The sequence below is a fragment of the Periophthalmus magnuspinnatus genome, chromosome 7 (genome assembly GCF_009829125.3).
Source record: "Periophthalmus magnuspinnatus isolate fPerMag1 chromosome 7, fPerMag1.2.pri, whole genome shotgun sequence".
Taxonomy (NCBI): domain Eukaryota; kingdom Metazoa; phylum Chordata; class Actinopteri; order Gobiiformes; family Gobiidae; genus Periophthalmus; species Periophthalmus magnuspinnatus.
Genome location: NC_047132.1, coordinates 13470375 through 13486446, shown reverse-complemented (window position 1 = coordinate 13486446; position 16072 = coordinate 13470375). Strand labels below are relative to the sequence as shown.

General features: G+C 46.2%; 2 protein-coding genes across 2 annotated transcripts in view; one reads left to right on the top strand and one right to left on the bottom strand.

The window, feature by feature from the left end:
• lamb2 (laminin, beta 2 (laminin S)) overlaps window positions 1-15187 on the top strand; it is a 35353-nt gene extending 20166 nt beyond the window's left edge. The window contains exons 13-35 of the mRNA XM_055223226.1: window positions 410-489; window positions 656-791; window positions 977-1135; window positions 1218-1345; window positions 1540-1669; window positions 2525-2717; window positions 3261-3404; window positions 3495-3726; window positions 4532-4701; window positions 4788-5012; window positions 5914-6131; window positions 6529-6625; window positions 7198-7379; window positions 8255-8445; window positions 8946-9130; window positions 9543-9784; window positions 10386-10589; window positions 10756-10900; window positions 11728-11935; window positions 12276-12417; window positions 13191-13367; window positions 13656-13815; window positions 14452-15187. Coding sequence (XP_055079201.1) covers window positions 410-489; window positions 656-791; window positions 977-1135; window positions 1218-1345; window positions 1540-1669; window positions 2525-2717; window positions 3261-3404; window positions 3495-3726; window positions 4532-4701; window positions 4788-5012; window positions 5914-6131; window positions 6529-6625; window positions 7198-7379; window positions 8255-8445; window positions 8946-9130; window positions 9543-9784; window positions 10386-10589; window positions 10756-10900; window positions 11728-11935; window positions 12276-12417; window positions 13191-13367; window positions 13656-13815; window positions 14452-14588 — 3885 coding nt within the window. The 3' untranslated portion in view covers window positions 14589-15187. The remainder of the gene's footprint in view (window positions 1-409; window positions 490-655; window positions 792-976; window positions 1136-1217; window positions 1346-1539; window positions 1670-2524; window positions 2718-3260; window positions 3405-3494; window positions 3727-4531; window positions 4702-4787; window positions 5013-5913; window positions 6132-6528; window positions 6626-7197; window positions 7380-8254; window positions 8446-8945; window positions 9131-9542; window positions 9785-10385; window positions 10590-10755; window positions 10901-11727; window positions 11936-12275; window positions 12418-13190; window positions 13368-13655; window positions 13816-14451) is intronic.
• Window positions 1-16072, bottom strand: part of LOC117373688 (troponin C, skeletal muscle) — a 277430-nt gene that overhangs the window by 188116 nt on the left and 73242 nt on the right. The gene's annotated exons all lie outside the window — the stretch shown is intronic.

Genomic DNA, 16072 nt, shown 5'->3' with positions numbered 1-16072 from the left:
GTATATTTGCGTGTGTGTGCATGTGTGTAGGGGTGTGTGTGTGTGTGTATATATATATTGGGGTGTGTGTGTGTGTGTGTGTATGTGTGGGGATGACAGGCCTCTGCTCCAGTTCAGATCTGACTCTGGGTCTAATGAAACAGATTTTCTGACATATTTTAACTTTATTTTAACCTTAAATGGAGCAAAACCAGAGAGGAACAGCTGCAGGGTCTCCTCCTTCAGCTGTTCACCCAAACTAGAGACGATTTTTAGCTCATCTGATCCTGTAGGGTTCTCTGTGTTGTTTATTTATTTATTGTTTATATATTTGTTCATGTTTGTTTTCATTGTTTTGTTTCAGTCTGGACATTTTTAGGGTTCCCTGTGTTGTTTACTTGTTTATTTATTTGTTTATTTGTGTTTTCAGCCTGAACACTGGGCGCTGAGCCACGACCTGAACGGCTGCAGGGGCTGTGACTGTGACGTGGGAGGAGCTCTGGACAATCAGTGAGTCACAAGGGAACTTCAGTTTCATTAAAATTTTAGGACTTTTACACAGAAAAGAAAATGTAAAGGGGGATTTATTTTTACTATAATTGAATCCCCTTTCTGGCTCTGACACTGCAGCTTTTCATTGCTGTTCTGTGCAGTTTATACCTGTCTATACCTGCAGGTGCTCACCTGACAGTGGGCAGTGCCGTTGCCGTGGGCACATGAGTGGGCGTCAATGTTCTCAGGTGGAGTCCGGGTTCTTCTTCATGGCTCTGGACCATCTGCTGTATGAGGCCGAGCTCTCCAAACTGGGACAGGTACTGGATGCCCTACCGTGCTCCTGTGTGTCAGATGCCCTCCCATCCTCCTGTATCCCTGTGTGTCAAATGCCCTCCGCTTTTTTCTCCCTGTGTGTCAGATGACCTCCCTTCTGCCCTCTCCCTCTTGTCCCAGATGCTCTCAGCCTGTCTCAGATGCCCTCCCATTCTCTTCTCTCTTTCAGGGTTGCACAGTTGAGGTGAGGGAGCACCAGCCTGGCAGACCCGCCTCTTGGACTGGGGTTGGTTTTGCCCGTGTGCCGGTGAGCAGCACACTGGAGTTTACCATCGACAACATCCCCTTCTCCATGGAGTATGACCTGCTCCTGCGATACGAGTCTCAGGCACTTTTCATTTCTTATATATAATATTTATGTCATTGGAGGTGTGGTTGATCTGAGATGGTCTGTTGTCTCTTTAAACCAGATGCCCCGGGACTGGGAGGAGGTCAGAGTCACAGTTGTTCGTCCTGGAGCCATACCCACCAGCTCCCCTTGTGGCAACACCATCCCCGACGACGACCGACTGCTTCTGTCTCTGCCCGCTACTGCCAGGTGCGCACCTGTCTCTGCACTTGTTATTGTTCAAAACACACTCTACTACTACTACTACTACTACTACTACTACTACTACTACTACTACTACTACTCCGACCACAACCCTAACGTCTCTGTCTGTGCACCTGCCACCTGCCGCTATACCAAACACAATTATGGCAGGTTCACATATCTGTGTTTTTCCTGTCCAGGTTCATGGTGCCGCTGAAGCCTCTGTGTTTGGAGACGGGTGTCTCGTACACGCTCAGACTGGAGTTCAGACGATACCAGGACTTCAACAGTGTGACAGATGGAGCCGGGCATTTTATCCTCGTCGACTCGGTCTGGGTTTAATTATTACCATTTATTATATTATTATTATATTTATTATATTATTATAATATTTACATCCATCAGTATTATTATTAGTATTATTTATAATGACTGACTCACATGGACTCATGTGTAACACTGTGTATCTGGGACGGCTCTCACTCAAACAGATCTGAACCAGTGATGGGAGCGCTCAAACAGATACTTCACTGATTGGCTGAAGCGTCACAGCAGCAGAACAATCAGAAAAATCAAACTTTAGTTAAATCCAGTTGAGACAAAAGCTCAGACGCCTTTCTCTTCACAAAAGCACAAAATTCTTCTGTCTGTGCCGCCATCTTTGTTTTGGTTTGTTCGGCACTGGCTTCTGGACAAACCACAGTGCTGCCCTGTGATTGGTCCTGTCACATGCTTCAGCTGGGGCTGAAAAAGACGGATTCTCAAGAGTTTGTGAACTCACATAAATGTTTCTTTCTGCTGAAGACACATTAAGCAGTAAAACACAATAATAACGGAAAAGTCCAGCTCCACCTGATGAGTCAGATCTGTGTCAGGGCTGTGTGAGGAGAGTGACAGAACTCAGGACAAAATGTCCCTCCTCTGTATCCTGCGGTGTCACAGCTGCCTCCAGGGGGAGCAGGTGAGCTCTGGAGACACAACAGAAAGCCTCTGCTGATCTCTCTCTCTCTGTCTCCTGTGTTGTTTTGGTGATGAGGCGGGAAGTCAACAGAATGGGCAAGACACAGGAACTTTGATATTTCTGAAATTTATTTAAAATTCCATAGAATAATGGAGGATCCTGGCTCTTGCTCCCTCAACGCTTCCCCTTCCTGTCTGTTTAAATGTAAATATCGCTCTGTGTAGATCGCTCTGATGCCCCGTCACTCATCTCTGGACATGTTCAGTTCTGGAGACGCCGGCGCCACTTTAAGGAAGCAGGCGTACGAGCGTTACAGGTGTCACGACACGGCTCGGAGCGTGACCCGACCCGTGATGAGTGAAGCGTGTGCACGTCTCATCTCCAGCATGTCGGCCCTCATCAATGATGGAGCGCTGGGTCAGTACCACTGATAGAAGACACACATAGAATCTGCAAGTGTTAAGACATGTTATAATGCCACTATCTCCTCAAAAACAGACCTGGAGTTGTGTTTTGTTTCATTCACATGTTTGAGTAACACTTTATTATTAGTCTGTCTACATCTCCAAAGCTCAAAACGCTCTGCTCCACCTTGTGATGTCATGAAGTGGTAGTTTTCAAGTTAACTGCTCCTTTTACCTTTAGTTCAGTAGAGATTAGCAATTCCAGGACTGAAATGATCCAAATGATTCTAGTGAAGGTGTATGGAGTGCACACTTCTTGTATCACCACATGCTAGGGTTAGCGTTGAGCGGCAGTGAGACATACACACTAGTGATCGTGTGTTATGACAGATTATTACTACATTATTTACATTTGTGATACAGTTTGGGGTTAAACACTTTTTAAAGGTCATGGTCTAAGGTGATGAATAAGGAACAAAACGAAATCAGCTGTAAGGTTTCTGGTTGGACCCGAAAGTGACATCATCATTAACAATCCCTTGGTCTCCTCTTGCAGCGTGCGACTGCGACCCCCAGGGGTCAGTCAGCTCCGTGTGCAGCGTGAGGGGCGGGCAGTGTCACTGTCGACAGAACGTGATTGGACGACGCTGTGACCAATGCTCTCCAGGAACCTACGGCTTCGGACCCAGCGGCTGCAAAGGTTAGAACAACTCCACCCACTTTAACTCTGATCATGTTAACCACACCCACCTTAACTCTGCACACTTTAACCCCTCCCCACTTTCTGCAGCGTGTGGGTGCAGTCTGGAGGGCTCTCTCTCTCCTCTCTGTGATAAGTTCACTGGGCAGTGCCAGTGTCGCTCTGGGGCCTTCGGCCAGCGCTGTGACCGGTGTCAGACTGGACACTGGGGCTTCCCGAACTGCCGGCCGTGTCAGTGCAACGGGAACACTGAGGAATGCCACCACAGCACGGGAGTCTGCACGAACTGTAGAGGGAACACCGGAGGAGACCACTGCGACAGGTGAGACCACTTCGACAGGTGAGGCCTCAGACGTGGGGCCAGTGTGTAACGAGAGGAGGTCAGGCGGGGCGCCGTGTGGTCAGTGGATCCTTGGGAGGAGCTGCGGCACTTCAGATTCATTCTGTTGGGAGTTTATGGGGTTGTTTTCTCTTAATAAATGGTTAGTTTGAGCAGAATGCTGCTCAGAGTGTGACCATCAGACCACAACGAAACCTCCACAGCTATGGCAGGGCAGTGTGAGAGAGGTAAGGCTCCTCTGAAGGTTCAGTGAGGTGAGGCTCCGCTGAAGGTTCAGTGAGGTGAGGCTCCTCTGAATGTTCAGTGAGGTGAGGCTCCTCTGAGGTGAGGCTCCTCTGAAGGTTCAGTGAGGTGAGGCTGCTCTGAGGTGAGGCTCCTCTGAAGGTTCAGTGAGGTGAGGCTGCTCTGAGGTAAGGCTCCGCTGAAGGTTCAGTGAGGTGAGGCTCCTCTGAGGTTAACCTCCTCTGAAGGTTCAGTGATGTGAGGCTCCTCTGAAGGTTCAGGTCCGATCTGTGGAGTGCCAAACGACCCCATTACTCCGACCTCTTCACTTCAGACATCCCTGGATCAAAAGGCTAAGTTTACATAACTCAAAACCTTTCAGATCCAGAACAACAAACTGCATTAAAGTAGTTTTGTGCAGTGATGTCATCTGAACGGAAAATATCTATGATGGAGAATGGACTTGCACCTCGTTCCACCTCATGACATCACAGAGTAGAATGTGGTTAAAGACAGAAGAGGCAGGACACACTGTAATTGTCCTTTTAATGTTGTTCTCCGGTAGATGTGCCAACGGTTTCTATGGTAACCCGATTTTGGGTCAAGCTTCGGGAGGTCACTGTCGCCCGTGTCCCTGCCCTGATGGTCCCAATAGCGGGCGCCACTTTGCCGCGTCCTGTTACCAAGACGACCGCAGTCGCCAAATCATCTGCAACTGCAAACAGGGGTACACAGGTAAACTGATTGACTGTGAGGTGTGTCTGAGCTTTCTGATTGGCTGTGAGATGTGTCTGGGCGTTCTGATTGGTTCTCTCCCTCAGGTCCTCGCTGTGACCAGTGCGCTCCCGGTCACTATGGAAATCCTTCTGCCCCTGGTGGTCGCTGTGAGCCGTGTGAGTGCCATAATAACATCGACATGTCTGACCCTTTGGCGTGTGATCACTCCTCGGGTCAGTGCCTCCGCTGTCTGTACCACACGGAGGGGCAGAGCTGTGCCGTGTGCCAGAGCGGTTACTACGGCGATGCATCCCGCCGCAACTGCAGGAGTGAGTCTAAGGAACTTTACTCTGTTTTATTACAACTTTACAAAATATTATAATTATGATTCAGAGTAAGTGGATTAGGATCACATAAAAAATGTCAGATGCCCTCCCATCCTCATAATCTTTATACAGTATGTTTTATTTAGAATTAAATTAGGCCTAAACCAGGGACTGTTTCTCCAAAGAGTTGAGAAGCCCCAGTCTCATGTGAATGAAACCAGGCCTAAACCAGGAGTGAACCAGAATTGAACCAGAACTAAACCAAAACTAAACCAGGACTGAACCAAGACTAAACCAGGATTGAAACAAGACTAAACCAGGACTAAACCAGGACTAAACCAGGACTAAACCAGGACTAAACCAAGACTAAACCAGGACTAAACCAGGACTAAACAAGAACTGAACTAAGATTAAACTAGGACTAAACCAGGACTGAACCGAGATTAAACCAGGAGTAAACCAGGACTGAACCAGGACTGGACCATGACTAAACCAGAACTGGACTAGGACTAAACCAGAACTGAACCATGATTAAACCAGGACTAAACCAGGACTAAACAAGAACTGAACTAAGATTAAACTAGGACTAAACCGGGACTGAACCGAGATTAAACCAGGACTAAACCAGGACTGAACCGAGATTAAACCAGGACTAAACCAGGACTAAACCAGGACTGAACCGAGATTAAACCAGGACTAAACCAGGACTGAACCAGGACTGGACCATGACTAAACCAGAACTGGACCAGGACTAAACCAGGACTAAACCAGGACTGAACCAAGATTAAACCAGGACTAAACCAGGACTGAACCAGGACTGAACCAGGACTAAACCAGGACTGAACCAGGACTGAACCAGGACTAAGCCAGGTTGATTGTGTCTCATGTCTTTTGTCATTTTTAGAGTGCACGTGCAACTCCCTGGGCACAGAGAGTGCCTCCTGTGGTGAGGGCGGGGACTGCAGCTGTGAGCGCTCCAGTGGGCAGTGCCAGTGTCTGCCCCATGTGACCGGTCTGTCATGTGACCACTGCGCACCCAATCACTGGAATCTGGCCAGTGGGCGGGGCTGCGAGGCGTGTAACTGTGACCACAGCAACTCCTTCAGCTCCACCTGCAACGAGGTACAAATATATACAAATGCACAAATACTACAAATACTGCATAATGTACTACAAGAAGGTGCTACTGTTGTACTGCACTCCACGAGGTAAAGCAGAGGGTGTCAGCTGGATAACTGTTAGGCTCATGGACTTTTTGCTAAAAACTATTGCTTTAAATAATTGGAATAATTTTCAGTACTTTTGTCATCAGTTTTATGACAAATATTTGAAACAGAAGTGTGTGAGGAAATATAGAGTTTAGGTATTACATCAGATAACAAGGTAAAACTAAAAAGATGTCTTATTGTTTTCTTTATAATTAACCCCATGTAGATTGTTTTGTTTTTGCTGTATCCATTCTGTAAAAACATTTATGCTTATATGGTGTAATCTTTTTTAACCATGATGCCCTCCCCAGTTCACAGGGCAGTGCCAGTGTCGCAGCGGCTTTGGGGGAAAGACCTGCACCGACTGTCAGGAGAACTTCTGGGGCGACCCAAGAACGCAGTGCAGAGGTGAGACCCCATTATGGCTCCACAGCAGTCCAGAGATGAGTTCATGAGCAGTTGTAGTGGCTAACCTGGAGCCTAGTTCTATATTTGGAAATCTATATATGAAACCAAACAGCCAATCAGGAGCAAGCATAATCTTGCAACACTGTCAGTCAAACCTGTTGCTAATGTTAGCAGGAGTGATCTCAGGGAAAGAAGGCGCCTGATTGGTCTGCTATTAATGTTCATGTCTTAATTCATGGACCAAATAGTGAAATAAAAACCCCAGGATCATGTAGAGCTGGTTAATACGAACATTTTAAGACCAAAATGATGAGTCTGATAGCAGCAGTTACAGAGAGAGAGGACACAGTTTTTACATAGAAAATGAATTGCAGCCAGATTCGAGGGATCCGTAAGTGTGCCTATGATCACGTTTTGTTTGTAATGCAGCGACTAGCAGGTTAGCTATGTCCAGAAATATATACAGTCTCTTATGCACACACATTCCCTCAGCTCTGCTCTCCTAAACCCTAAAAACATTACTATCACCTGGTCTCCACTCTCTCCTTCTTTCTCTCCCTCGCTCCCTTCAGCGTGTGACTGTGAGTGGCAGGGCATCCAGTCTTCACAGTGTGACCGTCGTACGGGTCACTGCGTGTGCCGCCCAGGCGTGTCTGGCGTTCGTTGTGATCAGTGTGCACGCGGCTTCTCAGGAGTCTTCCCTAACTGTGTCCCCTGTCACCAGTGTTTCGGAGACTGGGACCGGATCGTACAGGTACACACACACACACCTACACCCACACGTACACACACACATGTACACACACACCCACTCACAAACACACACATATACACAGGTACACACTCACTCACACACAGACACAGGTACACACTCACTCACAAACACACTCATATACACAGGTACACACTCACACACAGACACAGGTACACACTCACTCACAAACACACACATATACACAGGTACACACTCACACACAGACACAGGTACACACTCACTCACAAACACACACATATACACAGGTACACACTCACTCACACTCAAACACACACATATACACACACGTACACACACACGTGCGCGCGTACACACACATACACACACACCCACATACATACATACACACACATGTACACACATGTTGTGTAATCATCTCAGTCTGCAGGTAGGGTCTATATGCCTATACTTCAATACCTGTATGGATTGTGTCACAAATATACATGTATGTTTATATTTATCTGTAAAAGATAAATGGATTAAACTCAAGTTCTTTATATAAATTGTTTCCTGGTACTTTTGTATAAATAGTAGTTTTGAGCTCCCCCTGCAGGTGGACTCCTGTGAGTGCAGTTTGAGTCAGATACACAGAGATACAGAACAGATTTGAGAGCTTTAGCCACACCCCCTTTTACGTCGACCAATTGATCAGCAGCAACAACATGAATCTTTAGTCCAACATGAATTTATTTAGCCCACTACAGCCCTAAATAACTCACCTAAGGTAACTATGAGATCTCAGTGCAGCAGTAGGTAAGTCTTCACCCCCTGACCAGAAGCTTAGTGGTTTGAGTTGCACTTGAGCACAAAATTAGTACTTAGCTGTTGTCTTCTATCCCCGTGGTCTTCCTCAGGACTTGGCTGTTCAGACCAAATCTCTCTCGGCCCGCGCTCACGAGCTCCAGACCACAGGACTGACCGGTCCATACGAGAAGGCCTTCAGGGACCTGGAACACAAACTGACCCAAGCTCTGACCATCGTCCAAGCCCGAAACCAAACCAGCGCCGCCATCACTGTGCTCATGGAGCTCATCGAGGAGCTGAGGTCAGAAACACACTATGTCCACACACACACGAGGAGCTGAGGTCAGAAACACACTATGTCCACACATGAGGAGCTGAGGTCAGAAACTCTACGTCCACACACTTGAGAAGCTGAAGTCAGAAACTTTGAGCAGTGACAAAGCAACAGCCGTTATTATTATAAATTATATAAGGTTCTGTGTATTCTGCAGTGTGCCATATGAGCTGGGATCAAAAGATGTTGGTAAACCAACGTGAGAAGCCAGGTAAGGGGGGAGGATTCAGGTGAGGATGGAGACCCTAGGTGAGGGGGAAGGTGAGGAGAGGGTAAGGGGGAGCAGATTTCACATCTGCCCTCTACGGGTGAAAAAATAAAATAAAATACAGATACAAGCTTTAAGTAAATTCACTGCACTGGTCATAAGTTCACTTTTTTTCAGAGCAGAGGTGAACAGTCGCAGTTGTGGATCAATAGATAGATACATATTTATTCCTCACACATTTTTAAACTGTTTTCTTCAGGACTCAGATCAGCGACACCACTGATTCTCTGAGTCGTGTGGAGGCCGAGCTTACCGTCGTTCAGGACACAAACACGGAAGCGAGCAGTGACCTCAGTGCTCTGGAGAGGGAGGCACGAGAACTAAACCTGACCTCAGAGCAACTCCAGAGGCAGATGGACCTGCTCAAGAACTCCAACTTCCTCGGTAACAAATGCACACAGCTTTTGCTTCTGATATAGGTGACATTTTGAGGACTTTTCACCATTTAAAAAATAGAATGTTAAAGGTCCCTTATCACACTACTCTTTGGTCTTTGTTCTAATGTTGTTTCCTCATCACAAATTGTCCTGGAGTTGTGTTTTGTTTCATTCACACAAACAAACACACAAACCCTGCATATTTAGGCTGAGTTCTTCTCTCAAACTAAAAACACTCTGTCCCACCTTGTGATGTCATGTGGTAATATAGGAAGTTGCCAATCTCTACGGAACGAAAGGTAAAAGGTGCTGTTGACTTGAAAACTACCACTTCATGACATCACAAGATGGAACAGAGCATTTTTAACTACAGGCCTTATGAAAACCTGTGTCACTGATATCTGTCTCTCTCTGTCCAGGGGCGTACGACAGCATTCGCAGCTCCTACAACAGGTCACGTGATGCAGAGAGACGAGCCAACCAATCAACAGTGACAAAGCCGAGCGTGGTCAGCGAATCAGCAGAGACGCGGCGCCGAACAGAGCGTCTCATTGCTGCCAAAAAGGATGACTTTAACCGAAAAAACGCTGCCAACAAACGAGCTCTGGTAGAACTGAACGCCAGAGCACAAGGCCTGGACATCAAGAAGATCAACGAGAAGGTACATGGTCAGAACACGCTGCTAACAACATGTTAAGAACATGCCAAGAACATGCTAACAATAAATGCTAATTGAATGCTCACAACATGCTAAGCACATGCTAACAACACGCTGACCACATGCTAAAAACACATTAAGAAAATGATAAGAACTGTTAAGTACATGCTAACAGTATGCTGACCAAATGCTAACAACTCAATAAGAACATGCTAGCCACACACTAAAACATGCTAACATGATAAGAACATGCTAACAACACACCAAGAACATGCTAATAACATCAAGCTCACGCTAACAACATATTAAGAATATTCTAAGTACATGTTAAGAACACATTAAGCACATGTTAGACAGACTAAAGTACATGCTAAGCACTAGTGTTGTCACGATACTAAAATTTCAAACTCAATTTTGTTACTAAGGAACAGCTGATACTTGATACCAATCCCGATACTATGATGATAATAAAAACACTCGTTCTATTCCCATGTGTCCTTGTATCTGTGTAATCCCTCAGTGTCCAGGTAGGTTCCATAGTGGTCCATGGGCGTATACTAGTCTATGTGTCTTGTGTGTGACCCCGCCCCTCCATTCTGTACAGGTGTGCGGGGCTCCGGGCGACGCTCCGTGTGGGGAGGGACCGTGCGGAGGGGCTGGTTGCCGTGACGACGAGGGAAACCGCTTCTGTGGAGGTCTGAACTGCGAGGGAGCGGCAGCCAAAGCGGAGAATGCGCTCGACCGATCAAAGCACGCCGAGAAACAACTACAGCAGGCCATGGGTGACGTTGAGGAGCTGTTTGTCAAGGTGAGCCAGATGCCCTCCCAGACACCTGGGTGCCAGATGCCCTGGGTGTCAGATGCCGTCCCATCCCCTTGTATCCCTGTAGTGTTAGACTGACATAGGACAGGTCACATGTCTCATGATGTTGTGGTTGTGATAATAAATAAAGTTTCGTGTATATTTCCTGAAGGTGGCTGAAGCGAAGACTCGGGCGGAGGAGGCAAGAGGAAAGGCTCAGGCGGCTCTGGACAAAGCCACTGCCACAAAACGAAACGTTGCTCAGTCCAACGACCAGCTGAGGGACCTCATCAAGGAGATACGAGAGTTCCTCACACGTAAGACAAGGGATAAAGTTGCAAATGACATGGGCAGAACATTTATCTGGCTCTGAGGAGTTTGGACCTGGTTAGGTTGAGCAGGTTTAGATCAGAGGTGATGAGTATGAGTTTATGTTGGGTTTAAATAAGAAAATAATAAGTAGTAAATTACTAAATCAGTTTTGACTGAGCTCCATCAGACAGGTCCCCGGCTGTGAGGTCCCCGGCTGTGAGGTCCCCGGCTGTGAGGTCCCCGGATGTGAGGTCCCCGGCTGTGAGGTCCCCGGCTGTGAGGTCCCCGGTTGTTCATTGTATTTTGTTGTTGAAACATGTGATTGTAAACATTCAAAGATGACTCAGGCTGCTCAAATTCAAAATAACTGGATGGGCTGGGTTCAAAATAACATGCTTTTATTTTGGTCATTTTTTTGGCTAAAAAATTACATGATGGGGCTTTAAACCTCCAAATTTTTTTTTTATTTTTTTTTCAAAAGTGGAGTAAACTTTTGAACATACATGATTTTTGTTATTTAAAAAACTAAAGACACACGATTTCATCCCTCCATGTGCTTCCTCTTACCTGGGGCTGGGTCGCGGGGGCAGCAGTTTAAACAGGGATTCCCAGACTTCCCTCACCCCAGACACTTCCTGCAGCTCTTTCAGGGAAATCCTGAGGCATTCCCAGGCCAGCCGAGAGACATAGTCCCTCCAGCATGCCCTGAAGCCTCCTCCCTGCGCAGGTGTTTTGGGCAGAACCCATCAGGAGCCACGAGATTAATATTTCCTCAGATTATAGACAGTCATTAGCATGTCATGTTTTATGTCCTGACTTCCTGCTTCCTCAGAGGATGGGGCGGAGCCTGAGAACATCGAGGCCGTAGCCAATCGTGTGCTGGAGCTGTCTATCCCCGCCTCCACGCTCCAAATCCGACAACTTGCTGATGAGATCAAAGAGCGCGTCCGCAGTCTCTCCAACGTCGACGCCATTTTAGTGCAGACCCAGGGCGACGTGCAGAGAGCAGAGCGCCTCCTGCTGGATGCCAAGAGAGCCAGGTACAGAAGCAGACGAGGTCTTGAAGGGGCGGGACAAGAGACCCAAGTACGGAGACAGACGAGGTCATAGGATCAGGGGCGGAGCACTGTGCATTATATCGTAGTATTTTTTTGTTAGAGCTGCAAGTTTAATCACCCGCTAACGTGGAGGTTGATGGTTTGATTCACGCCACAGTCCAGGGCTCACTGTTGTCGTGTCAGTGGGCAGTACACTTTCTCTCTATGCTGTAAAACATGTGTTACTGTTTTTTTCAGGCAATAAGTACAGCAGATGCTCACTGTTGTTGTGTCCTGTGGTAGTACACTTCCTCTCTGTACTAAATGTGATGTTTTATTCCAGACACGATGCAGAGGGCATTAAGACCACAGCAGAGGCGGTGAAACAGGCACTGGCCGACGCCCAAACAGCTCAAACCTCGGCAGAAAAGGCAATCTCCAGAGCGCGGGCCGACATTCACGACACAGAGGGACGACTCACACAGGTAAAAATACACACACACACCACAGGTAAAGATAAACACACAGGTAAAGATACACACGCACTCAGGGAAACACACATACACAGGTACACACACATAGGTAAAGATAGATACAAACACAGGTAAAGATACATTCAGGTAAACACACACATAGGTAAAGATACACACACAGGTAAAGATACACACAGGTAAACACGCACACACAGGTAATGAAATATACACAGGTTAACACACACACAGGCAAAGATACACATAGGTAAAGGTACACACACAGGTAAACACACTCACAGAGGTAAAGATACATACAGGTAAACACACACACCCCCACAGGTAAAGATACACACACACAGTTAAAAATACACAAACACACACACAGGTAAACACTCGCACAGGTAAAGAATACACAAACATTACAGTCAAAGTGAATTGGAATCGATGGAGCTGAATCGCGCACATACTCACTTCCTGTTTGTAACGCAGTGGCTAGCGAGTTAGCTTTGTCTAGAGATATATACATTACATATATGCATTGAACATTTATTTACATGGAGCACCTGCAATGTTATAGGTCAGATCTGTGGATAGGTGACCCTGTTTACAGTAAGAATACAGACTTCAACTTTTTCTGAGCAATGACAACACATGTGAATAAATGCACAATATATATGGAACATTCTAGGCAAAGTAACATCTGCTCTATGGAGACGATCCGCTAATCCTGCTAATGTAAAAGTTCCATAGTGCGTCTTTAGCCTGTTGTTGTTGTTGCTGTTCAGATCGAATCGGAGACCTCCAGCTGTGAGAAGCACCTGAGCGAGGCTGTGGGGCGACTGGGAGCTCTGGGGCAGGAGATAAACGACCTCAAGACCAAACGAGCCAAAAACAGCATCGAAGCAGCGCGTGCCGAGGAGACCGCTACCATGGCCCGAGACAAGGCCAACGAAGCCAAGCAGGTGTGCCAGATGCCCTCCCATACTGCCCCACAAGTCAGACGCCCTCCCATACTCCCCCATGTGTGTCAGATGCCCTCCCGTACTCTCCCTGTGTGTCAGATGCCCTCACACACTTCCATATCCCTGTGTATCAGATGCAGTCAATCACTTTATATCAGCTGTTTTTTTTTCTGTCAGATGCCCTCCCTCTATTCCTGAAGCTGTCCTATTACAAGCCCTCACCTCCGCTCTTCTTTTTTGTTCTCGCTGCTTTGACGGTCCCTGCTCTGTTGTTTTGTATTTGGCCAGATTCTAGACGGTCAGCTGACAGATAAATACCACGAGGTGCAACAAAGAGTGGACACTAAAGCCAAGGCCGTGCTGGAGGCGAAGAGGAAAGCAGAGAGTCTGAGGGAGGAGGCAAAAACACTGCTGCAGGACGCCCAGGCCAAACTCAGCCGGCTCGCAGGTTTGTACTGGACTGTGGTCAGGGGAGGGAAGGCTCAGTCAATAGGGCCTGTCATAGCAACTCATAACTCAAAAGTGATAGTTTGCAGTGACATCACACTGGGGGTGTTCTACATGTATCTCTATGGTGGGATGTTTAGCATTTACTGTGGAGACACATTGTACAAATTAGCAAACACTGTCAAAAAGTTTTAAAATCATCAGAAAGCTAAAAAAAAAATACAAAAGTGATTTAAAGAGCTTTTTGAGGAGCCTGTGATCATCGAGCTTTCATTTTAAGGAGTTTGATTTTTACACAAAAAGGTCAGAGTGACTCACTGAAAAACTATTGGCTAATGCTAATGCTAGCTAGCTTGACTAATGTTTTGTGAGAGGGACTTGTTTAATAGCACAAATCATCTCACCTGTTGTAGTTCAGATAAGTCAGCTCTTTATAGTCAGATTGTGTTAAAATAAAACTCAGATCAAAGTCTAAAAAAACTTCAGACAGGGCAGTGCCTACTCTTAGCATCACACCCTCAGGAAATGTTGATGACATCACCTGCAAAGGATCAATATATTATAACAATATATTATGCTTTATTAACTACTTTTTCTAATTTAAATGAAGTTATTTTATTTTTTGTTGTTGTTTCAGAGCTGGAGCAGAATTATGAGGAGAACCAGAGGAAACTGGAGGGAAAAGCTCGACAGCTCGATGGTTTAGAAGACAAAATGAAATCCATCCTCCAGGATATAAACAAACAGATACAGATCTACAACACCTGCCAATAAACACCTGCCAATACACACATGCCAACAAACACTTGCCAATAAACAGATTTAAAGGACAAAATGAAATCCATCCTCCAGGTTATAAACAGATACAGATCTGCAACACCTGCCAATAAAAATAAACCAGGACTGGACCAGGACTAAATCACCTACTGACATAATTTGGCACCACCATTATAATGCTTTATTTTAAACTTTAAAAGACATCATGGTTAATTTATTTAAACATTTGAAATGATCCTTCATGTTAGATTTAAATAACAAACAGACACATGCATGCACACACACCAATATACACAAACACACACACACACACACACACACACCCCCCCCCCCACACACACACACACATGCATCTCCACATGTGTCATACCTGCTGGTCAGGGCTCCTCACTGACCCCGAGTCTGGTCACCAAATCAGTCCAGTGTTTCTGTGTGAAGCTTTAAATTTTTGTATTGCATGACACCAAATGAAATCGTCCTTGTTTGTATCTTACACTCATGTTTTATATTTGTGCATGATATTTAAACCCACCAAAGAGTTGTGTGTTTGTTTCACTGTGTTTCTGATTTCCGTGAATAAAAGTTTGTGAACCACCAACACGTCCTGCCTCTGTTTTTGCACAGAAAAATAAATGAAATGATTCTAAAGCAAAAGCATGTTTTTTTCATTTTAGTTGTGTTTAGTTGTGTTTGCAATGAAAAACACAGAAAAACTTTCTTACTGTGAATGACCATGGAAATGTTGTTGCTTCGTAATATTCCACAGTATGACATAAAATGTGGCTTTCTCCATGGAGAATGTTGGAACTGTTTTACTTTCACTTTCAATGGAATCACACAGCTGACATGCCACCTCCCGAAAGTTACGTACTGTACCTTTAAATTACATCTTGCTCCGACTCTGCTCCTCTGTCTCTGCTTCTCTTGTCTCTGCCCCTCTTACTCTGCTCCTCTGTCTCTGCCCCTCTTACTCTGCTCCTCTTACTCTGCTCCTCTTACTCTGCTCCTCTGTCTCTGCCCCTCTTACTCTGCTCCTCTGTCTCTGCCCCTCTTACTCTGCTCCTCTGTCTCTGCCCCTCTTACTCTGCCCCTCTGTTTCTGCTCCTCTGTTTCTGCTCCTCTGTTTCTGCTCCTCTGTTTCTGCTCTTCTGGCTCTGCTCCTCTGTTTGTTTGCTCCTCTGACTCCACTCCTCTGGGTCTGCTCCTCTGACTCTCCTCCTCTGGCTCTGCTCCTCTGACTCTGCTCCTATAAGTCTGCTCCTCTGGGTCTGCTCCTCTGACTCTCCTCCTCTGGCTCTGCTCCTCTGACTCTGCTCCTCTGACTCTGCTCCTCTGACTCTGCTCCTCTGACTCTGCTCCTATAAGTCTGCTCCCCTGGGTCTGCTCCTCTGACTCTGCTCCTGTTATACTTTCAGTAACAGTAAACAGGAGACACAGTTGTACAGCAGATGGCGGTACAATCTCATTCTCCTCCATCAAAC